Here is a 25,556-nt window from a genome sequence, read left to right as displayed (position 1 = left end):
AAGACATATCAGCGTAACCCTTTACGTTATAACAGAAGTAAGATGAGACTAGAAGTACTGAGCTAACCAAATTCTTCACTTGGCGAAAGTGAATTCAATATTCTTGATAACACACCAACGGTTGGCCCTCTGGTAGCAGTTTCGGAGTTTTCCCTCCAAAACATGAGACGCTCGTGGCGGTAGACGGCCGAACTAGATTCAAGCACCCGCGTCCGTGTTCCGCGGCTTTAGGTTGAGGGGAAGGGGGTAGGAAATTTTTTTCTCTCTAGTGTAGGCGCCATGGAAGCGGCATAAAATCGTCGAATTTGTTCACTAGTGCCAGGATCTACTACCAATGCTAGAGCTCTTTACCTCTAGTCTCATCTTACTTCTGGTTATAGTAGACTTATCAGAAACCTACAGCATATTTCCAAACCTTTGTATGTTTGTCTTTGCTTTGACCAAGCTGCGCAAAACCTTAAAAAAATTGTATGTCTATACCACACCAGAAATTGTAAACTAAGTTTTTCTAGCAAAATAATTAACGCAAGTCTGAATGGGGCGTTGAGTTGAGAAACTGTTCATTCACACAAAAGTTTCAATTAATATAACAAACAATTTTATTTATATAAAAATAACTATTTATTTTGTACAAAATGGCTGGTAAATTGGCCACGTATCATAAGAACGATGCTATTGAGTTAATTTTAATTTGATTATACTTATAGGAGACTTGTTGCGTATAGCGCGTTTAATTAAATAATTTGTTAATTCCTAATTTGTATCCCATCAAAATAACGAAAAAAAAAAGGATTAATTTTTTGTATCACAAAAAAATGAAAAACGATAAAAACGTGGTTTAGTTAACATAATGTGTTATTGAAGGTCTTTCTCGAAGAACGTCCAAGACGCTTATTTTAGGTGTAACTATTAGTACCGTACAAGTATATTTATATACCTTTAAATATATAACTAAATGATATGTGCTCTTCGTTGGTCGGTGAATTTTGGTTTGGCGGTCCCTCAAAATGGTATTTAAGCTGTTGGGTTTAGAGGAGTTTTTAATTTGGGTTTAATACCCAACTTTAACTTCTTTTGTTGCTTCCTCAAGTATTCTTCCCATTCGCCTTCTACTTTGGTTACTGTTTTGAGAGTTAAATAATAATTATAAAATATTATTGAGATTATTATACCTAAAAACTACCAAATCCACTAGAAATAGCCTTTCATTGAAAATAGTGGTCTACTTGCCTAAATTTTTTCCCATGAAGTCCAGCATGAGTCTGGTGGTTGTATCCATCGCGGTAAACCGGTTAACGCGGGAAAAACCACCCATTACTTTATATTGAAGCCAGTTACCAACAAAGTTCATGTCACATTGATCCAAATGCACACAACCCCTGCAAAAAAAAAATGGAAATTTAGACACCGTCATAGTTTAGGAAAGCTTCTTGTAAACAGTTGTCTTCTTAAACGGGATTTACGAGAGGCATTTCTATTGGCGACGCCATGAGGATAGGCGCCTTGGTTAGTGGCTAACAGACCTTAAAGATACAACGGGCTCCGTAGCCTTCACAGAACATTTCTCCGAAAAGTGAGAGGTAACGACGTAAGTCCCATATTGCAAGAAGTCAGGGTTCAAGAAGCGGAAAGACGCGTTAAGTAGTTGGGTTCAGAGTTTAGAGGTATTGAATCTTACTTGATGGTAATAATTTTCCTTTCGGCATCACCATTGTCTAACTTGCTCATAAGTCTTAAGTTGTTTTTGGTCTGAAATCTACCCATGTTGACAAAAAGAATGGGTTGATGAACTGCGGCTAGAACGTCGTCGTCTCTCATGAGTGGTAACATCCACGTGTCCAGACATAAACCCACTCTGTAATGCATTCATGGGTAGTTAGTGTCATCTCACGTTGGGCAGGTAGTATAACCATGAACTTACTTAAATCTAAGATCTATGGCGAGAGTGTGAATGGTGGTAGCGCCTCCGAATGAATGTCCGGCCATGGCGACCTTGGACATGTCCATGATGTCCTTGAAGCGTTCCGCCTTGAAGTATGGATCCAGTATGTTAGTGACTGTGTCACCCCTGTTAAGGGATTCTAATATGTCCAAAGCACGGACGCATTCTTCGGTTCGTTGATGTAGCTGTTGTTTTCTCGCGGGATATTCTCGCGAGGAGAGGGTACGATTGTCGTAACGCACCCATTCCCGTATTGGGGGCGGTTGTTTGGGTTGGCGATGGACTTCGTCTGCCCAGTTTTCAGGATAATGGTAACCATCATCGGACGAGGAAGATTCGTCCTTTTCGATTCTATATGGGTTTTCTTCAGTTTCCTCTTTTCTTAAGAAATACGTATGACACGCTGAACTGTCCCTGAAAGGGTGAAATTTAAGATGTATATCACTCCATGTTATATTATCATGGGTCAAAATGTATTAAACGCAGTTGAACTATTGATTCCCTATATATTACAGTTACGGCACTCTCAAATTAGTGTGGAGTAAAAAATAATTTAAAATGTGAGACTTGTGCTATTCATAATTATTATGATTCAACAACATTATTAATTCGTCTCTTTGGTTCAATTTCACTTATTACTCCACTGCAATACGCTGTTTTCCATTGCCATATTTTTTTTACATTTAGCAAATTAGCAGTTCTAATGGAGTGGAAATGTAGTTTCCTTAAAAGTGCAATACATTTAAGTTAGGGCTCTCTAAATATTACTCCATGGTGACAAATTGCTAGCAGACATCCGAAAACAGCGGTAAAAAAGCACCGTTGGGTTTCCCGCCTTTTTCCACAGCGGCCGGCTTTGTGTGACTGTCCTTTGGTTTACGGCAGGCCGCGTGTCTTACAACTCTGAAGTCGTTCTTAGTGAAGTTTTGTAATTAATAAGTTTAAATTACCTGTGTTCAACCGCTGCAACAATATATCCGTGAGAAGCCAATTCTAAACAGATTGTGGTGTAAGTTGTCCTACAAGCCGCGACTCCGTGGGAGAAAACTACTACTGGCAGTTTTTCGTCGTCAAGCCTTGGCGCTGGTTGAGCATCCCACACTGCCGGAATGAAGACGTCGCCTGGACATCGTGGATAAAGGTAGGAAAGGTTTTATTCTAATCATTAGATTTAAGCAGTGCTATAGATGATTATCTTACCGATCATCAATCGGTATCCGAATTTGAACAAGGGTTTCCAAACTCTTAAGAAATCGGCGTATCCGTTCAGGTACTTTTCGTGTGGTAGCCACGATGGCCATTGTAATTGTTTTTCCTAAAAATATATTAGAAAATACAGTTTAATTTGCCATAGTTTTCTAAAAACGAATATAAAACCCTAAGTGTGTGATTTAATTAGAAATGCTTATAAAGCAGTGGTAAGCGATATATGAAAGTAATTAACGTCACTCTTGTAATTGTGAGTGGCGCAATTGCTTCTTGTGGCGTGTTTCCACGCTCCACGCATGAATTTCAATATTATCTGCTCTTTTCTCAGTACTTTGTTGTGCTGATAGCAGAAATTCTCTGACCTTGACCTTCTAACCTTAATGACTACCATTACGCTGTTCATTATATCGCCAACTGATTATTTGTAATCCATCTATCGGCCAAATGCCACTATGCAATAGACCATTTCGATGGAGCTAAGGCAGTGGCAAAGGCGCATCTTGCTTTTGGTGCCTACGCCGGCTGTAGGCCTATTTTATATCGTGAACTACTTTTTACCGTCGAATTGGTCGATAGAATATTAAGAGAGGCAGAGTTAAAGATATTCCCCTTTTTTGTTGCGCTGATAGCAGAAATTCTCCGACCTTGATCTTTTAACCTTAATGCCTAATGCGGTAAAATAACCACAAGACTACCATTACAAATTCGCCAATTGAGGATTTGTAATCCAACCATCGGCCAATAAACTTACGCTACTATGCAATAGACCATTTCGATGGAGCTAAGAGAGTGGCAAAGGCACATCTTGCTGCTGTAGGCCTATTTTATATCGTGAACTACTTTTTTTACCGTCGAATTGGTCGAGAGTATTAAGAGAGGCAGAGTTAAAGATATTCGACCTTTTTGTTGCGCTGATAAGAGTGATAGCAGAAATTCTCCAACCTTTTAACGTTAATGTCTAATGCAGTAAAATAACCACAAGACTACCATTACAAATTCGCCTATCGAGGATTTGTAATCCAATAAACTTACGCTACTATGCAATAGACCATTTCGATGGAACTAAGAGAGTTGCTGCTGTTGGCCTATTTTATATCGTGAACTACTTTTTTACCGTCGAATTGGTCGATAGAGTGTTAAGAGAAGCGGGGTTAAAGATATTCGCGTAATAACGTCACTCATTACCCTCTATCTGTCTATCCTTGCCTTTAAACTCGATGACCTCTAGGTCAGTACTCAGTGGAGGTACTATAATTTTCGACAGTTATTGACTTTACACAACTTTTACTTTTTCCGACGTAAAACATTTTTTCCGGGAAATGTTAAATTTCGCAAAAACATCCCTCTCACCCCCCATGATATTTATTCCATTAGAAAGTAACTTCGGGAATCAGTGTTAAACTTTATTAAACTTCCTGTTGATAAATTGAAAAAAAAAAAAAACTAAGAAGATACCCCTACTATAGAGGTGGGTAACCTTTACTGTGTTTATGGTAGTACTAAAAATACTTAAAATTCGAAGGATTTATGTTAAATATTGAAACATTTGTACCTGTAAGAAAAAACATCGGTGTGTACCGTTGCTATTACTACAGTGGTTGGGTTTATAAAGAAATTTGCATATTCAAAAGTAAGGGGGAAAATTGAGTCTGGTGTTGGTACACCTTGTTTTCTTAAAGGGAGGGTGAAGTGGAAAATAAAGTGATTCTACTATTTGTAAGACCAAGCTGCGTAGTGAAATATCCAAGAAATAACACTGAATAATTTTAAAATCCAAATTAGGTTTAGATTTTATGGATAATTTGATGTAAGCCCCTCCGACCAATCGCGTAACGCTCTGCCTTTTTATTAACAAAATTCTCATGGCACGCTCCGTGTCGAATGAAATTTATCGCGAGATTTGATGAAATTTGCGCGCGATGTGACAATCGTGGCGCGAGACCTGGATAACTATGATTTTGTTAACAAAAAGACAGGGCGTTTGGCGATTGGTCGAAGGGGCTTATTTCAAATTATCCTTAAATCTGAACCTAATTTGAATTTTAAAATCATTCGGAGATATTTCTTGAATGTTTCACTATGTAGACTGGTCTTATAATTAGAAGAAGAATCGATAAAAAATCACTTGATTGACGAGACATGCGGTATTTAATCCAAAGACTTAGATGTGGCAAGAAGCTATATCTAGTTTACTAGGGAGAAGGTATAAGATGCCTAAGTAATAATAATAATAAAATACGTAATTTTCGTCATTCGCGTCGCTCTGACGCGAGTTTTCAAGAACCAATGAGATGCTGGTTGTAATTTAAAGACTGGGATTAACTCCGGACCTACGTTTGGACTGGAGATAAAGCTAGATATATGGCGAGTTTAAACCTTCTCCCTAATAAACTAGATATCATTTATTGATGTTGCTTCAAGCGAAAAGGACTTTTGTGGACTGGTGATTTTGAGGCCCAATAAAACGTCTTTATATTCACACACCGGATATTCCGCCTTAACCCTAAATTAAGCAGACGATACTGTGCCCCCCCCCTTTGAAAAGTCTGTAGTGCACCTACGCCATCTTGGGGGGTGGGAATTTGGTATGTTTTATCCATCTCAGGCAAGGTTACAATTCATATAGTCATTTTAGAAGGTTATAATTGTAATGACTTTTACATACATAATGTCAAGTTTATTAGTAGCCTAATGTAGTTGTATAGAGTGATTACTAAGCCTCTTACGTGCTCGGTATGTAACCTTCAGAAAGTAAACGACCTGTTGCTTGTACAATGTTAATATTCTTTTCTTTCCCAGTTTCCCTTTCTTCAATGCGATTGTAATGTTTATTTCTACGCTTGAATTATGTGTAGTATGATTGTGTAGAAATAAGAATATATTCAATTCCTCCAATAATTTCAGATGAACAGTTATATTTAATAAAGAAACTGATTTAGACAATTATTTCTAATTTAACTAAAGGGTCATTCCTAAAACAATCAAATGATCGTAACTCGAAAACAATGGCCCGGACGGCAAAAAGTCATAGAACATTTTCGGCCAAAAATCGTATAAAGAACATCCCCCTTAATTTATGGCAGACTTATCCAAAACACCCTGTATAATTGCCTAAATGTTCAACCTATTAAGTTGAAAATTTGTAAAACAGTTGAACTAAAATTATACAATGGAGTCGTATATATTTTTAATTTAAATCCATGGCCATCTTTGCGAATATTTAATTCTTATTGATTCCTTGCTAAACCCAAATTTGCCTATTATCAGAAGGGGATATTTAGAAGAAGGATGACACTCTGTATCCTCTTAATATTTTATTTGGGTAACTTAATTCTTCCCAGGCTCACCCTTTTTGTTTGCTTTTCCCTTCATCAAACTAAGTTCAGATGGGCATCGCACCGTGCTAGGGTGAATTCTACAACTGTTTGGTACTAAATCCTCAGAAATCAACCCACAAAGCTTGATTGTCTTGACGTGGGACAAAAATCCACAAGCGCATGCGCCTTGACAAATAGTTGATCAGCGCTAATAGAGTAATAATGAAGGAACTATTTATCGCGTATGTTATTCTTTTTAGTAATCTTGCTCCAAATGTAAAATGATTTTGGGAAAAATCATGTTATAATAGAATTATTCCCGTTTTATGGTACACTTCTCTCGAAGAGAAGTATTTTATACTATTATTAATGAGAAAATAACCACTTTTATTGAGAGATACGGTCACGCTTGGAATACGTTTGTTGATATTCACAGGGAACCTTCGATGAATTGAAAGTAAAACATACATTTTGCGATAAAATCTATTAAAGAGTGAGAATATAAAGAGATAAAACCTTGGGATGGGTTAGTTTTCAAGTTATAGAAGCTATTTTTGAGTAATTGCGTTATCACGTTAGGCGGGAATTTATACTTTTAAAAATAATATCGGAATATCAGTCTGTCCCGTTTAAAGCGCTTGACCTCCTTATTGGCAACTCTAACGCAACGGTAGCAAACGGTCACAATAAGGTATGTTGGATAAGTATGATGACACTACCTATGCTTCGTAATGTTAGAGACTTACTGAGAGCTAGTTCGAGAACGACAAGCGAGAATTGACTACACTCGGTTTTTCAGTTCATCTTGGTTCATCAAATGGTCTGTACCGGAAGTAAGGTGAGACTAGAAGTAAAGAGCTCTAGCATTGGTAGTAGATCCTGGCACTAGTGAACAAATTTGAGGATTTTATGCCGCTTCCATCGCGCCTACACTACTGAGAAAAAATTGGTCGAGTTCCAAAAACATTTTCTACCCCCTTCCCCTTAGCCCTAAAGCCGCGGAATTGGGACGCGGGTGCTTGAATCTAGTTCGGCCGTCTACCACCGCGAGCGTCTCACGTTTTGGAGGGAAAATTCAGAAACCGCTACCAGAGGGCCAACCGTTGGTGTCTTATCAAGAATATTCACTTTCGCCAAGTGAAGAATTTGGTTAGCTCAGTACTTCTAGTCTCATCTTACTTCTGTCTGTACTAAGCTTTTGACAGCACCTCTCCAGGCGTCGCTTTACGAGAATCTATGACCTAAGTCACTTCATGGCAAGCTCTCGGTAACAATTAACAAACTTATGGAACATACCTTATGAACTTATGCTCAATATAATTTGGGCTTAAGTAGTTATCGTCTCATTATAAATTCAAGGCTAGAAAATACAGATGTTACGCCAGGAATAGATCGTTACGTAGGCCGCTCTGTAAACTCTTTCTCAATTTTACCTCCATTTTTAGTATCCTTGCACCCGTTAATTATCTCGAAATACTTATTGTCTTTCGCCTTGTTCCATTTTAAACTTTTAAATGTTTTAGTTATTATAATTTAGTTGCAAGGCTAAAATTAAACTGATAAGAATCTCACGGTTATTACGTTTACCTTACGTGAATTATCATCAAGTTAAAACGAGTTTCCCTTCAAAAACAATTTCTAATAAATGTTTTCTCGATAATGATGTTCTTTTGAACGATGAACATTTTCCCCGTTAGTGCATTATTATTATACAAATAAAATGCCTATCATTATTTGTTTCGCTCGAGGAAGTTGTCCTACATTTGTGTTTTTCTTTCCGATGTATAATTACCTTCGGGGGAAAAACAACTAAAATCAAGTTCAAGTTCGGATGAGGAAATAAAATACGCGAATAAATGTCTGGTTCCGCACGACGGCTTTTCGTTTTTGGAGCTCCAAAGAAAAAAATATAAATAAATATATATATAAAAATTTATGTGAATTAGATAAAGAGGTATTTAAACGCTCTAGAACGAAGTTTTCATTCACGCCAATTGATACCGCTACAGTCAGAGCGAATTCACTAGAGTAGGCGTGTCATCTGGCATGTCTTGGTGTTAACAAAATTAACTACATATTGCGGCGTGCCCCTATATTTTTCGCATGTTTCATTGTATTTAATTTCCCAAATTGGCGCTCCAAACAGGTTGGTAGGACCGAAATACTTTTGGTTCTATGGATTATTTTGAGTTAAAAATGTTCTATGACATTTTGCACTAAGGTATAGCATTTTTAAGGTGTGATTTGAGTATTTTACGGATGACCCCTTAAATTTAAGTAAGCAACTGACAGACAATGCTGATTTAATTTTAAGGGGTCATCCGTGAAACACTCCAATCATAACTTGAAAACGGTTGTCCTTGGGGCAAAATGTCATAGAAGTTACATTTTCGACTCTAAATGGCCCAAAGAACCCATTTTACTTGTCCTACCCCCAAATTTTGGAACATCTTGTATTATCAGGCGGTAAGAGTGTAAATGATGATGGGTGACCAGCGGCACCATAACTCTCCTAGTGTACCTTAATGCGCACGCCCCTACCCTTCGGTAGAAGATTGTTAAGTGCTGCCGCTTAGCGCCATCGTTTTTCAATGAGAACTATTTTCTTGTTTTAAGACTCAAGGAGCATCCTATATGTTTCCGTACCGTAAGACCCTACCAAAACGCTGAGACTACTGACATGGCTTCCTGGTCGTATATGGGGGTACAGACTGCAACGTTAAAGGTATGCAGATTACGACTCCATCCCCCTCTCCTTCAAGGTATTATTACCTCTAAACGGCTGGCAACTGAATTCAAGAATATTTAAGATTTCTCTTCGCTCATTTAAGACGTCCTTTAATCAATTTACCTCGCAATACCATCGGGTTTTATCTATCCATCTATCCGGTGATTAATGTTATTAAGTGTAATGTATTTGATAATGTTTAGGTTAGGCAATGAAGGCTTAAGTGAATGATGAAGGTAATCTTGAACTTTATAGTAACTGGAAAGAAGCCGGTTTGGTTTGCAAATTAAGTCAAAGTTACGTACACCAAAGGAAAGCGTGCTTCTGAAACTAATCCTTTGGGAAATAGACGGTGTAGGCTTATTAATTAAAAGAACTATGAGTCCAGTCCCACTCCATAATAGTCTTTGCATCTTGGACTCTCGTGACCAAGGGTGACCATGTGACGTAATTAAAAAACATTTTACCCAAACCGCGACAGCATTCTTTCCAGTGTCGTTAAATGATATAGACCTTTTCAACGTAAAAAATGAGGTAGGCAAACCTCAGTATCGGGACTTACAAGGGGGTTGACCCGGTTGACCCATAGCCGTCTCTGCTCACTCTCTGGACCCAAAACGCCTAGAGCGCAAGCGCTGAAAACCGAGATGAAAGGCAAAGTTCCACCCCAGTGTATTTCCTTCTTAGTTTGAAAGAAGAGGCTTATTGTATAGGGACTAGCAACAAAGATAATTGGTTTACTATCCTGACCCTGGTTTGATAATATATCTCTGAATTATAATTCGTTGATAGCTTATTACAGGATCCTACTTTGCAAGATGCCCTACTTTAAAGAAAAAAAAAAACCCAACTCGCTGATCCCAAGGATAATGTAATCAATATTTAACAAATTTTATTTGAAAATATTCCCCTCTCTTTATTTTAACTGATCGCAACATTAGCCGTGGTTCAGTTCACTTCGTATTAAGAAAGTTACATTTCAAATTCATCGTGTTACTTTAAACATCAAGGGTACTAGGGTGGTTGCTCAAATTAAAACGGTGAATTTTTAATCGAACTAAGCCGATTTCGAAGATGAGCAGTTTTGCTATACCAAGCTTTGAAAACCCGGGATATTTACAGATAATGTCTAACTCTGATTATAGGGTAAAGGTTGTTTGTGAAAAACAAAATCAGAAACGTTGCTCTTTCAGTGCTAATTAATTTTATACAAAAACATCTAGGCGTACTTAAAAAGAAAAATATTATCAAATTTCGACTTTGGTCTCTCGCCAATCCGACACTCCCGTTAAGCTTATTTATCTAATACAATTCAAGGGGTGCGGCACTTCTTTGAATTTTGAACGTTTGCATAAAATAATCAAGTATTCCGTAACTCTAATTCAAATCCTGAAGGTATTTGTGATAAATCATAGCAACGCAGGACATTGTTACAAATTAATGCCTGTTGAAACACTAACTATAGATTACTTTCGATTGGGGGTAAGAGTTAAGATTCGTCAGATCATTTACATGACCTTGGTGATATACTGGTTGAATTCAGGGAGAAAGCTGAAAAGTGAAAACCCACCAACAATATGGCTGCCAGAACCGTGTTAAGACTAAGGAGGGTGTGACCGTTGTGACAACGTAGTAACTACTCATCCAAATGAAATCTCCCTATATCAGAACCAACCAAATTTGGATAGGAATTGGAATCTTGGGTTTTGTTGTCAATTTTCGTGTTTTTTATTCTCAAAAAAGTATAGAACTTCACCGAACTTGCTAGGTATTAAAGTGTCGTGTCGTAATTATGGAACGTATATTAAGTAATTAACTTCAATGATGAGTTATATCAGAAGGAGATAATAGGCCTTTACAGAAAGTTCTAAAGGAATTATGGGTACTTGTCCCCTCTTGTAGTTCAAACTGAGTCAGTTCAGTTCAGCCAGTTTTGTGTTATAAAAAACACGAACTGGAGGCAAGATTTGGAGAGATAAAGCAGACTGATAAAATGGTGGGCTTTTTTTAAAGCGTTTGTTCTTCGTTTGTGTTTCTCTACTTTGTGCCAGCAAATCTTATTCATATTATGCCGAACTATTCTAATGTTGATATTTGATACTCGTATGAATTTATAATGATTAGATCTAACGTAAAGTATATTTATTTAAGAATTTTGATCTAAGCCTTGGTTGTTGAGTTTAGGGACGTCACTTCCGAGAGAATTTTGGTGACGTATGGCTGTTATAATGCGCAGGCGCGGCGGGACAAATCAACAAGGTGCGCAAGCCGTAAAAACTTTCTATAAAGGCCTATTGAAGTAGGATGGCACTCCGTATCCTCTTAGTACTTTAGTTATGTAACATGATTCTTCCCAGGCCCACCCGTTTTCTTTGCTCTCCTGCTCATCAAACTTCAGATGAGCATCGCACGATGGTGGTGAATTCTATAATGGCATAAAAAATTCAGATTCTCTTTTCGCGGCCTTAAGTTTTCCCCTTCTAAATTAAGGCTCCATGCGGTTTCGATTAACGTGGTCCTCTGCCTCCCCCTTCATTCCGAAACTAATACTATTTGGTATTTACATAGGCCTATATGTAGGTAAATTTTCCAACTAAAATAATGGAGAAAACTTTATAGGGACCTACATATGGCGCCTGTTTCTCTGTATGAAATTTCCAAGGTCGTAAGTCAAGGATTGTTATCAAGCTTCGTAAAGGGTTTTTGTTACCATAATCTTTCCGGAAATTTCTGTATACTGTTTGGTTCTAACGGGTTGAGAGGGCACGACTCACGGATTGCTTGTTTGGGTATCTTTTTCCTGAAACTTCCTCTATTTTCTCGGTTACTTGTTATGTCAGTAGTTTTGAAAATGGTGGGGAAAAAATCATGGATTTAAAACTTTTTCTTCTTAAAACGTCAGGGATAACGTGGATAAGTCAGGGATTTGGGAAAGTCAGGTATAAGTCAGAGATTAAAATTTTTTTCATAAAGGGTCAGGGATATCCATTGCTACATCAGGGATGGATTTAATTTTAGAAGCAGGGATGGAGAACTGTTAGTATTTACTTCAGTCCGTCTCATAGCCCAGTATAGAGCCCCTCCCTCCAACACGTAACGAAAATTTTAAATTATTTTATTGGCTCGCTTAAACTACGTTTTGATGACAATGCTGACTGGGGCGGCGAAAAATACGTAATACTTTTTTACCTCTGTCGCTATGACCCGCCTCTTCTTTCATACCCATCGTCCCGGGGAAGGGGGTCCGGGACTTTGACGCGCGCCCAGATTAGATTATTCTGTTATCCATTCCTGCTTCTAAAATTACATCTATCCCTGGCTACATCAAAACTGTGACTCGAGCAATGCTAAATATGGTGTAATTATGGAGTGGCCTCTGGTAAACACCTTAAAATGGTCAAGGATATTGGCAAAATTTGATCAGGGTTAAATTGAAAAAGTCAGGGATTTTCAATACAAAAATTTCGTCCGAACCCTGTAATATGTATCTAATAATTTAAGTCCTATTCAAAGAGTACACGTAATTAGTGCAGTCAAAGTTACAACTTCTACCCTGATTACGCAAAGTGACTGGCCCCTCGTAATAAATTCAACAAAGATAAAGTGCGATGTCCTTTTACTCCTTTACGCGTTGGTTTATATGTTTACCGAGTATAGGACCTCTCGATATATACCGACACTCGAGATAAGGTTGGATAAATTACACTGGGAGCTCTAGGAAATTCTAGATTAGATACCTCTGTATGCTGTCACTGTATTGCATTCTCATATAACAATCACGAGGTTTTTTTGCGACGTAACCTTTCAAGTTTCCAATAGCTCATATTTCCGCCTCCGATAGAAAATATTCCATTCAGTGCCATATGGAGTTGAATTACCCTGGCAGACGCCTTTGCCAATTGATAATATTTGGTATAACCGAGTCACAAATTAATATTTTTTAACTCGCAAAAACACGTAATGAAAAGAAAGAAAAATAAAAGAACTTCATCTCAATCAAAATTTTCACCACCTCACTGTAGCTAAACAACCAAAGTTGCTAACCCCCTATTATTCAATCACACCTTTTGAAGTTTTCTCTTAATATTTAACAAGCTGTCATTGTTCAAGAGTTTTAACAGAAGATTCAAGATATACTAATTATTTTTCAAAGCGAGTGTTTTTCAATAAAACGTTTTCTATGCGCTTCGGTACCCGGAAATATTAATTGGTCTCATTTGTCGAAAATATTTAATTATATTTGACCAGCTGGTTTGGCGGCCCACTCAACAATGAATGTCTCTATTATTTAAATTGTTTTGCGAAAATTTTGTTTTTCTGGGGTTTGCACAGCGTCTTTCCTTCCCTTAGTAACACCTGACAAAATACAGGTATGAGGTCTACATTTTCTAAGAAATTCCTACGTCTATAGATTTTAGAACAACTTAAGGGATGCTATAGTACCCTACTATCAAAGGAAAAAAATAACTTAAAAAGGCCCGAAAGTTCAGATTGCGTAACAACTACCACATAAAGTTCAAGGAAATCTTTGGAAATTGTTTAGTTCCGGAAAAGACTCGTTTAATGTGGAAAACCTATAGTGGTCAGGAAAAAAATTGAGATTTAGAAATATATAAAAATGTCAACTCTGTAGAATATTAAGTAAAACCGGGGGCCAGTTAGCGTAGCAGGGTTCGCACGGAACCTGGATAAGTCAGGGATTTGGAAAATGCGGGAATTAAAGTCGGGGATTTGGAAAATGCGGGAATTAAAGTCAGGGATTTGGAAAATGCGGGAATTAAAGTCAGGGATTTGGAAAATGCGGGAATTAAAGTCGGGGATTTAAAGTTTTTTTCCTAAAATGTCAGGGATATGTCAGGGATTTCGTTTGGTATATCAAACCAAGATTTCTTCGAGCAATGATAAATATGGGCCAAGGTGTGATGGAGTGGGCTCTGGTAAACACATCAAAATAGTGAGAGATAAGCTGCAAAAGTCAGGGATTTTCAATATAAAAATTTTGTCCGATCCCTGCGTAGACTGAAATAATTCTGGTTCATATTCATAACTATAGCGTAATATACGAGGTGATAAAAAGGTATGGTAGCACCAAAGTACAGAGGTTTCTATGACATTTTGCTCCCTAGGCCACCATTTTAAAGTTATGATTGTCCAAGTGTTTTAGGTATGACCCCTGGTCCTTGCTAATTTAATTAAGGGGGTATCAGTAGAACACTCTGATCAAAACTTCTTAGGGGAAAAATGTCGTAGAACATTTTCGACTCAAAATCGCTCATAGAACATTTTCGACTCAAAATCGCTCATAGAACATTTTCGACTCAAAATCGCTCATAGAACACCACTGTACCTCGGTCCTATCATACACTCTTTTTGAAATACTATTTATATTTACAAATTTGTTGGTTAAATTTCGAAATAACATAAATTTAATTGGCTATTTGTTGGTTAAATTTCGAAATAACATAAATTTAATTGGCTATTTGTTGGTTAAAGTTTCAATTAATATAAATTTAATTGGCTATTTGTTGGTTAAAGTTTCAATTAATATAAATTTAATTGGCTATTTGTTGGTTAAAGTTTCAATTAATATAAATTTAATTGGCTATTTGTTGGTTAAAGTTTCAATTAATATAAATTTAATTGGCTATTTGTTGGTTAAAGTTTCAATTAATATAAATTTAATTGGCTATTTGTTGGTTAAAGTTTCAATTAATATAAATTATATTTAACTATTTGTTGGTTAAATTTCAAATGAATGTAATTACCCTCTAAATAATTATTTTTCTTGGAGGTAATCTAGGGTGTATTTATCCATTTCTTAAATAATATTTGCTGATTTCGCACCCCGTGTTAATTGCTCCGACAAAATTAAAATTTTTAAAACATTAGGTTTTAAGTACAAAATTCATTATATTAAATGTGATTTTCAATTAAACTCAATTTTACTTTGGAATTGAAACTAATAATGATAAAGGTCGCGAAAATAAGATAGATATCGTCAGATAATTAAGAATCGAATGTTTTTAATGTGCCTCAAAATCGAGGGGCTAATTATTCGAAATTTTTGTATATCCTGCGATTTTCAGTAGTGCCAGGGATAGATTTAATTTTAGAAGTAGGAATGGAGAACAGAGTAATCTGGGCGCGCGTCCAAGTCCCGGACCCCCTTCCCCGGGACCGGGGGGGGGGTATGAAAGAAGAGGCGGGTCATAGTGACAGAAGTAAAAAGGATTACGTGTTTTTCGCCGTCCCCGTCAGCATTGTCATCAAAACGTAGTTTAAGTGAGCCAATAAGATAATTTAAAATTTTCGTTACGTGTTGGAGGGCGGGGCTCTATACTGGGCTATGAGTCGGACTGAAGTAAATACTAACAGTTCTCCATCCCTACTTCTAAAATTAAATCTATCCCTGATGTAGCAAAGGATATCCCTGACGCTTTATGAAAAAAAAATTTAATCTCTGACTTATACCTGACTTTCCCAAAGCCCTGACTTATCCACGTTATCCCTGACGTTTTAAGAAGAAAAAGTTTTAAATCCATGATTTTTTCCCCACCATTTCCAAATCCCTGACATAACAAGTAACCGAGAAAATAGAGGAAGTTTCAGGAAAAAGAGCCAATAAAATAATTTAAAATTTTCGTTACGTATTGGAGGGAGGGGCTCTATACTGGGCTATGAGTCGGACTGAAGTAAATACTAACCGTTCTCCATTCCTACTTCTAAAATTAAATCTATCCCTGGTAGTGCTGAAACTAAACGTAATTTGGAAACCTTCGCCATGGTTGATTTTCTACGCTTCTCATCAGGAATACATAGATGGAATCTTTAACAGGTCATTTTTCTGGGCCTCCTTCTTGAATTAAAGGGGATGAGGCGTAGAAACCATAAGCCCCGATGTCATTCATAATGTATTAGAACTTTGAAACCACGTGATATTGACCTGCGCCTTGGCTCCCGCGACCTATATGAGGGCCGAACCCGAATGTAAACAAGTTTTCTTTGGATGTTCTGAATGAGTAAACCTTGGGTCGACGGTTGTCCAATAGGGAGCTAACAACTGGCTAGGGGGAAGAGATAGTCTGACGTCACGCAGCCCCCCCCTCTGGTTGGCATTTTTGCGCGTAGAATACTATTTCCAACCGTTAGGGGGGGATGAAACTCAAGTAAGAGATAGAAGGGTGTGACGTTTCAGGGTCGATAGAACTGATAGCTCCCTATATAGCCAATAAAACGCTTGGAAGCCTATAAGGCAGAGCTGGCGGTTTAACGAAGTTTCAAGTCCTTCCCCTTATCTTCAATCAGATATAAGATTGGGGGTCTATGGCCTCTTAAAGATTCCCAGTAGAAGAATCTATGCATATGATTGCTATAGGCAGTGTTTAATCATAAAGTTTTGGTACTTTAATATGCTTGAAAATGCGTAGTAAATAGACCATTTCGATGTAACATGAGAGTGCGCAGAGACGGATGGCAATGTATCAACCCCCTTCTATGTCCCGCTACCGAGGGTTTGCCTACCCCTTTCCTTTTTTCACGTCGAAAAGGTCTATTAACCTGCAATAAGTTTTTTTGGAAACCCGAAGATGTAAAATAAAATAGGCAATGGGTTATGATGACGTCGTAACGGTGTCCCCTTCCGGTTGAATATATCTTATCCTCGCTATTTTCTAGCTACATCTTGGACCAATAATGAAATTAAGAACTCTATTCTTAGTTCATAGATGCATAAAGCGAGCCGCGTGTGATTACCAAAACTGAAACCGCGTTTACACTAGACACTTTGAAACAGTTTTGGGAAAGGTCCACTCCAAACGTACCGTTTTCTGTTAAAAGTAGATATCTTCTTTAATAATTACTAGTCTTTCCAAAACGGCTTTAAAGTGTGTCTCTCTCGTGCAAACGCGGCTTTAACGCAACAAGCCAAAGTCATAACGGTGTCGTTTTCATCATTGTATCGCAATTTTTGTAATAGATATTTCTTGAAAAACATGATAGGACACGTGTTCGTCAAAGGATACCTCATAGGAAATGAAATTTAATCCTTTAATTATAGATTTTTGTTATGAAGGTTTCAATGTAAATTGGGTACCTTAAGGGTCCGGGGGCAGGGATGCAAGTAGTCAGGTTTCAGTATGTGAAGGGAAGGAAATGAGGTTTACTTTGGAGGTGACTTAAGGGGGGTGGGGGTCAAGTCACCTCCGGCGAACACGGGTCAGTCGGCACCTATAGGGTAAGATCGCCGACATGTGTGGTTTTTGCCGACTTGAAATTATAAGTATAACTTTTTTAATAATAAACAAAAATAATGATAATAACGAGATTTGAGGGTTGGTACAGTTAAAAATTGACTCGAGTTTTCGCCTATAGTATATTATTATTTTTTTTTAAACTTCAATTCAATCCTAACTCGGACCAAAGGTCTAAAAGAATCAAATAAAGTTTTTAAATTCTTTTTAAGTTGAAACCAATATCCCTTATCTACCGTTTCCATAAAATTTTAAAAAATAAAAACTTCGTAAAAGCTTACCAGAGTATCGACTTTATCGACGCACGGGTAAAACAACCTCATGAATGAACCATCTTTTGAATATCCTGTCATGAAATCAACACATCCGACTGAGTGTGGTCCAGTTGGTAATGGTATATGTTTCCGTCCACCGTGTTTTAATTTTTTCTGATCTTTAGCCCGCATAATAATAAATTTAATTTCTTAGTTTAAAAAAAGATTTACTTCTTTTTTTTTAGAACCGAAAGTCGTCGGAGTATGAAATGTTTCTAAAATTAAATTTCAAGTTCACGCGCGTTCTATTTTAGTTAGTATTTGTCTGGTGAAATTTTAACAGTAAGGCTTTTTGGGGATCACACCGCGTGCTGGGACGAGGAACTTAATGCTACTGTGATATTTTATAAACAGGCGAGAGAAGTCGGTAACTTTTTTGTTGTTCATTGGCATTGGGACTGGCAACGAACGATTCCCCGGCCAGACGTTTTTGCTTCTAAAATTGTTCTTTATCTGTTTCTTCTTCCCCCGCTTTATTCCCTCCCGTCTCCCGCGGTTACACAGCTTCTAACGTTTTGACGTTACACTACGTTTGGAATTAATAACCCGCGATAATTGCTAGGACGATGATTGCGCCAATATTGTGACAAGTTCAAAACCCCACCGGTTTTTGAATGAATTCTATATACGCAATTGGAAATTCACGGTTTTTCTTTTCTCTATAATAACAGAAGTGTGTAGTACCTCTCTTCGAGGGAAGTGTACCACAAAGCGGGAGGGTAATTGTAACATGATTCTTCCCAACAGCATTTTATTTACATTTATTATAGCAAGGTTATTAAACCGAATCTCATACCCGATAAATAGTCCTTAATCATTACTCTATTAGCGCTTAATTATTTGCCAATGCGCATGCGCTTGTGCGTTTTTATCCCACGTCAAGATGCAGTTTGTGGGATGATTGCTGAGGATTTGGTACCAAACTTAGTTTGATGAGCGGGAAAGCAAACAAAGAGGGTGAGCTTGGGAAGAATCATGTTACCCAAATAAAGTATTAAGAGGATGCAGAGTGTTATCCTTCTTCTATTATCAACTTCTGATAATGCGCGGAATACGGACAATGGTATATTCGCAGAATAGGTTCACGGAGGTGATTTACCTAAAATAAGTCTAGTAGAGTGTATATGACATGTCGTAGATCATGGTTTATTAAATATGTCAAACCGTATCCAACTTTGAGGTGCTGTCAAAGGCTTAGTACAGACTAAATAGGAAGATGGACTGCAAAACCGTGTGTAGTGTAGTCAATTCTCGCTTGTCGTTCTCGAACTATGTCTCAGTAAGTCTCTAGCATTACAAAGCATAGGAATTGTCATACTTATGGAACATATCTTATAAACTTATGCTGATACGTAATGTTAAATATCACCGGAAACAAAATTGTTTGTCAACTTTCGTTTGGTAGGTTTTATGGCGTAGTGAAACTGAACACTAAGTTCAAGTGTCTCGAACTCAATGCACTGTCAAACAGTGGCTTCGTATCAGCATTACAGGCCCCCGCGCAATGCAATACATGGGCCCCCCATATAGAAATAAATATATGAATCACGGGGCCCCCTCAAAGGCTATAGGTTTGTGGGGCACCTGGGTCTAGTGCTCATCAAGGCCCTTATCAAGTGATGAAAACTGAACTCAGCAACTAAGTCGGATGAAGTAGTCCAGAATCAAGAATCAAGAATGTCACTGTCTACCCCCTCTATTATAAGTGATATTGGGGTATGGTTTCTTAGAAGCTGTATATTATGGTTTCGACACGCTGTACAATAAAACTTGCTTGGTATTCGGACTCAAGACGTACCAGTTTATCGAGAGATGTTACGATTCTTGAAGAAAACTTGCCCCATTGATGCACAGACGGCAGGCGTCATACGACATAACTGTCAATTTTGACATAAGCACTTTTAATTCACAAGAAGTTCAAATAGAATAACGCGAGATCAATGTATCAACTCCTTGGTTGTCTTTTTACCTCTCCGAGTGACGTATGTCACGGAGAGGTATTACACCGGTCGTGTCTGTGTGTCTGTCTGTCAGACCCCACGTGACCGCGTTCGCAGTTTGCGTATCGGAGCAAACGTGTTCCCAATTTCCGGACTGCATTGACAGTTCACGGAAATTTGGGTTTGTCTCCTCTGGCTATTCTACTTGAGTTCCAACACCACGAGCTTTGGTTTTCGTCCACTCCACATGGACACTAGTCTGTACTTGCTAGCTTCCAAGCACCACCATTTGCTGTTCTTCGTCTTTCGTCTATACCACATAGACACCAATCTGCAACATTGGCTTCAAACACGACCATCTACTGGTCTTTCGTCTATACCACATAGACACCAATCTGCAACATTGGCTTCAAACACCACCATCTACTGGTCTTTCGTCTATACCACATAGACACCAATCTGCAACATTGGCTTCAAACACCACCATCTACTGGTCTTTCGTCTATACCACATAGACACCAATCTGCAACATTGGCTTCAAACACCACTATCTACTGGTCTTTCGTCTATACCACATAGACACCAATCTGTAACATTGGCTTCTACTCCATCATCGCCGTTAGGCTTAAGATGTACGCGGCGAGCGGCTAGGGTTACGAGAAACGTCTAGCCTCCCAATGGCAGGGCTTCCACCATCGGTTCACGCGAATGCGTTTTTAATTTTACACGGAATTTTATTCCGTTAAAATTTTAGAAACGGCACCAAAACCCCTGTCCCTGTCCCTGTGCCGGACGCGTCCGCGAAACGAACGCTTACGATAAGAGAGGGAAACCGGTCGCGTCCGCGAAACGTACGCTTACGATGAGAGAGAGAGAGATCGCTAGCGTACGCGGTGGCGATACGAAGCTCCGTGTAGAGAGAGAACTGCCTGCCTGGTATATTAGTGAGAGGGGGAAGAGGGAGAGGGGGCATCCCGCTCGGAGAGAGAGGAAAGAAAGGTAGTTTAAATCTCGCGGGCTTTTTTGAGTGAAGGGAAACAAGATGATAATTTTCGTGCACTACTGCACTTTGTGCGCGTGATACATCAGAGATTATGCTGGATGGTTAGGTTAGGTTTCGTAAAATAGAGGGGACGCTTTACGGTCATAGTGATTTCTGGTTTAGGGGATCCAGGATTTTGTTTAAATACATTATTTGATTCGTATGGTTTTTAAAAATTATACTTTAGTGGGGTGCACAATTTAGTTTCATTAATATTATTTGAAATGTGACGTTATTAGAAATTAAAGGGATACACGATTGTGTTTCAGAAATGTTTTTAGTTGTACGATTTATTGGAAATCAACTATACGGGGGGTCAAGAGGGAGAGGGAGCATCCCGCTCGGAGAGGAGAGAGAGGAAAGAAAGGTAGTTTAAATCTCGCGGGCTTTTTTGAGTGAAAGTAACAAGTTGATAATTTTCGTGCACTGCTGCACTTTGTACGCGTGATACATCAGAGATTATGCTGAATGGTTAGGTTAGGTTTCGTAAAATAGAGGGGACGGTTTACGGTCATAGTGATTTCTGGTTTAGGGGATCCAGGATTTTGTTTTAGATACATTATTTGATTCGTATGGTTTTTAAAAATTATACTTTAGTGGGGTGCACAATTTAGTTTCATTAATATTACTTGAAATGTGACGTTATTAGAAATTAAGGGGATACACGATTGCGTTTCAGAAATGTTTTTAGTTGTACGATTTATTGGAGATCAACTATACGGGGGGTCACGTGAGCCCTGTAAAATTACTATTAAGGCCCAGCCCTTGGGCCATCTTGTTATCTATTATTGGTTTCAAGATATACGCGGCGATCGGCTAGATTTCTGTCCTCTTAGCAAGGTACACGCACTAAGAAACTGGACACCATTTAAGTATCCCATTTCATGCAATAATTAAATGGATTGGATTCCAGGCTGCAGCTTGTGGGTGCGAGATCAAGGAGCAACTCCCTTGCATGGTCAAGTGCTGGTGACGTATTTCAAATATACAGGGTGTTTCCAATAAGTCTGCCTTAAATTAAAGGGTTTGATCTTTGGGTCAAACTGAGTGGAAAATGTCATAGAGCATGGGGTCTACAATATTTACATACGGAGATATGGGCTCCCAAACATTTATTATCCCCTAAAACAAGGAAGTAATAATAACGCGTGCGGAGTAAGGCGTCTTCTATCTAGGAACGTTATTGAACCTTTATCTAGCAGAAGTATACTATTAAATGGGTGGATATGTGCGTACCCTGCTAAATTAAATCTAATTACTCTACATGTGTTATTACTGTTTCCTTGTTTTGAAACCCATGTTATCTACTAACGTGACTAAATGTTTTTAGACACCATGTTTTCTTTGACACTTTCCACTCAGTTTGACCATAAGTTTACAAGTTATGTTCCATAAGTGTGACACTAACTACACTCCGTAATGCTAGAGACTTACAACTCGAGCTAGTTCGAGAACGACATGCGAGAATCGACTACACGCGGTTTTTGCAGTCCATCTTAGTATTTAGTCTGTACTTAGCCTTTGACAGCGCCTCACCAGACGTCGCTTTTCGAGAATCTATGACGTTTGTCCTACGTCACTTAATTAAAGCTCCAGTTTGTAACCAGTGGCAAACTTATGGAACATATTTTATGAACTTATGGTTTGACCAAAGAACAGGCCCTTTAATTTATTGCACAGTTACCAGAAACACCCTGTACATAACCCACATTCCACCTGATTTCCAGTCCACTTTAACACTGATGATTGCTTTGTTTGTCTGTCACCGCCGTTGCCCTAGCAAATTAAAACCTCCGGGAGTATTGGGAATAGTTTAAGGGAAAAGATGCGTAAAATGCACTTGAGCGGACCCCTCCCTGTTTTCTCCGGTCACCTGTAACCTGTTACCAGTAGGGGGTGTCGGGTGGATACCTGTATATGTTAGATAATACGTATTCCTTGGCAGTGTTATTAAAGTTAGTCGTGAATAGTGATATTATCCATTTCTTGGCTACGGTGGCCGTTTGTGTTTATTTTTCATTGGGAAATCTCTAATGTAAAGTTTTTGTTTCTACGTGATTCTGAAGTATAAGTTTTCAATATTTATTTTGTAAACTTATCACTTCGGGTAATGTTTATTTTAATTTCTTTTAAGACCGGTTCGTTTTATAAATAAAATTAAATAAATTAAATAAAAATATTCAAGGTGAAAGTCAAACGTTTTTTGATTTTAATATTAAACTATAGCCATACCGTCGAATTCCGATTCAATTGAGTGGAAAATACCGGTATCGCGATTTGTTACTGTTGCACATGAATATGAAAAATACATACATATTTTTCTATCGGTAATTTTTTTTACATTATTAGTTGATTACATTTATTTTGATTATTTTCGAATTAAAGGCCGACTTCCAGCGAAAAGGGTTCTAACGAACTGAAAACCGAGCATCGAGACTAGCAATGAAGCGACCGTGCCGATTTTCGAAGCCCCGCTTGGTCAAAAGTTGGAAGGGTTCTCGCTAACTGAAAGCCGTGCAATGTGGTTCTAGCGAACTGAAGATAAACAATAGAAACCATTTTAAATTTATTTCCTCTCCAATTTTTGCTTTCCCCTGAAGAAAATTCTCTATTGCGTATCTAACCACATTGCACGGCTTTCAGTTAGCGAGAACCCTTCCAAATTTTGACCCAGAGGGCTTCGAAAATCGGCACGGTCGCTTTATTGTTAGTCTCGATGCTCGGTTTTCAGTTCGCTAGAACTCTTTTCGATGGAAGTCGGCCTTTAAGATACTCCTTTCTTATTTTCTGAGTGGCGAGAAAACTTCGAAAAAAGATTGTATTGCGTAATTTTAAAAATTTACTACAAGTTTCTGATCAAAACCCGCCAAGTAAATTAGTTATATTAGGATTTTAGTCACCTTTTTAGGCAATAAATTTTCCTAAAGAATCGTGGATTCTATTGTGTGAGGCGAGGGTTTATTTAGTTTCTCGAGTTGCGAATACGAAAGAAACTGGTAAAAACCTTGAAAATATCATGTTTTATTTTCTTGAGGAAAATACGTAGAAAAATATACCCTTATATGCAAATAACCCTTTTATTTTTTTTTCACTCTAAAGATGAAGAGATTATAATCAGGCTGTATCTTCTTTAAATGCGGGAATTTTACCTTTTGCCTAATGCGCATGTGCTAAATGGTTCGCTTGTGTTTTATTGTTGACACAGTTGTCTCCTTAACTAACTTAACCATTATTATCTTATACCAGTTTAAAAGGCTTTAGGAGTTGCCCATGTATAGTTATAATTTTGAAATGTTAAAAATGTTGTACGGATAATATTCTATCAGAAACTATTGTAGTCACTTTTTTATAGTAGCCATTTTCCAAGGTGAAAGTGTATTCAAACCCAAAACAACACATCCTTTTTATAAATATATCTCTAGTTTATTCAGGAATACATACAGTTAATAGGAATCTTTGTGTTTAGCCATATTCTTATCTAGGCGGATGTTGTGGGAGGAGCTTGTCTAATCATTATGTATGACGAATTTTACCTCGCGAATAATCTATCTCGCTGCGCGACGCACATGGCGTGCGCCTGACCCCTCGTTGCTAACAACCAATGAAATTTTAGTTACAAATACGTCAGAATTATGAAGCGTGACGGATGGTACTCAATCCCACCCATAAAACCAGCATAGAAATGAACTTTGCACAATGATTCTTATTAGTTTTATGTATTCTTGGTTAGCTAAATATAAGTCAAAGCTTTTAAAATGTATCAGGGATAGATTTAATTTTAGAAGTAGGAATGGAGAACAGAGTAATCTGGGCGCGCGTCAAAGTTCCGGACCCCCTCAAAAGGGACGGAGGGGTATGAAAGAAGAGGCGGGTCATAGCGACAGAGGTAAAAAGGATTACGTATTTTTCACCGTCCCTTTCAGCAACGTCATCAAAACGTAGTTTAAGTGAGCCAATAAGATAATTTTAACTGTTCGTTACGTGTTGGAGGAGGGAGGGGCTCTATATTGGGCTATGAGTCGCACTGAAGTAAATACTAACCCTTCTCCATTCCTACTTCTAAAATTACATCTATCCCTGATGTATGAACGTTATACCTTCACGATGCCGCCATTTTAAAATATGGTGGTATATTAAAATGAAAACCCATAGAACCTGTCTACAGTATTTAGCGAACCAGTACACTTAATGACAGTCAAATGGGTTCAAACGTACGAATTGTATTCTGTATTGAAGTTTTTTTTTTATATTATTGACCACCCTTTTAGAAGATGGCCGTTGTTTGGAAAAATCTTATCGTAACATTCCAGCAAAACTTCAACTTTGAAATTTTGTATAAAATTCTCAATAGCCTTTAGCGACAATTTAGCCAAAATTTTACTAATACAAATAAATTAACATGACGGAACTTACAAACACAAACGTTTACATTAACCCATTAACCGTATTCTGCCTTACGGCTCTGTTTAGGGTAATGTCTCCGTTGAGTAGGATAGGACCGCAAAAGATAAATTCAATATTAAAAGAGACTGAATAAAAATTATAGAAAAGCTAAACATTATCAATTTAATTTCGAGTAAACACGCTTGCGAAATTTGAAACGATTGTATCAAAATAACGATTTATTCTATGATAGCGGTAGCTCTCTTAGACTTCATACTGCTCTTAATGTATAAGGAGGGTTTTTTGTTTGGATGTAGTTTTTTTTTGTATTGCATTCATGAAGAGCTCTTTATTTTTAAGAACAAAACCGTCCTAACTCGAAAAAATCTTAAGATAAAATGAAGACCTTTTCATCTGAAAGATTGATTTAAC

The 25,556-nt window shown here is 37.8% G+C and overlaps 1 protein-coding gene across 1 annotated transcript; it reads right to left on the bottom strand.

Annotated features, from left to right (window-relative positions):
• Positions 1–575: 575 nt before the first annotated feature.
• LOC149610562 (platelet-activating factor acetylhydrolase-like) lies at positions 576–18,182 on the bottom strand. The gene is made up of 7 exons (XM_089859104.1): positions 17,727–18,182; positions 3,143–3,257; positions 2,893–3,064; positions 1,922–2,356; positions 1,679–1,855; positions 1,231–1,379; positions 576–1,121 (listed from the first exon to the last, which is right to left on the bottom strand). Exons 1-7 carry the CDS (start codon positions 17,889–17,891, stop codon positions 1,015–1,017), a joined length of 1,320 nt encoding a protein of 439 aa, XP_089715230.1. The 5' UTR covers positions 17,892–18,182; the 3' UTR covers positions 576–1,014.
• Positions 18,183–25,556: the final 7,374 nt, after the last annotated feature.

Source organism: Phalangium opilio, unplaced genomic scaffold, assembly GCF_054372755.1.
Source record: "Phalangium opilio isolate 3A_F unplaced genomic scaffold, DU_Popi_V2 ptg000329l_1, whole genome shotgun sequence".
Taxonomy (NCBI): domain Eukaryota; kingdom Metazoa; phylum Arthropoda; class Arachnida; order Opiliones; family Phalangiidae; genus Phalangium; species Phalangium opilio.
Note: the sequence above shows the minus strand (reverse complement) of the source record. Positions and strands in the feature narration are given on the sequence as shown.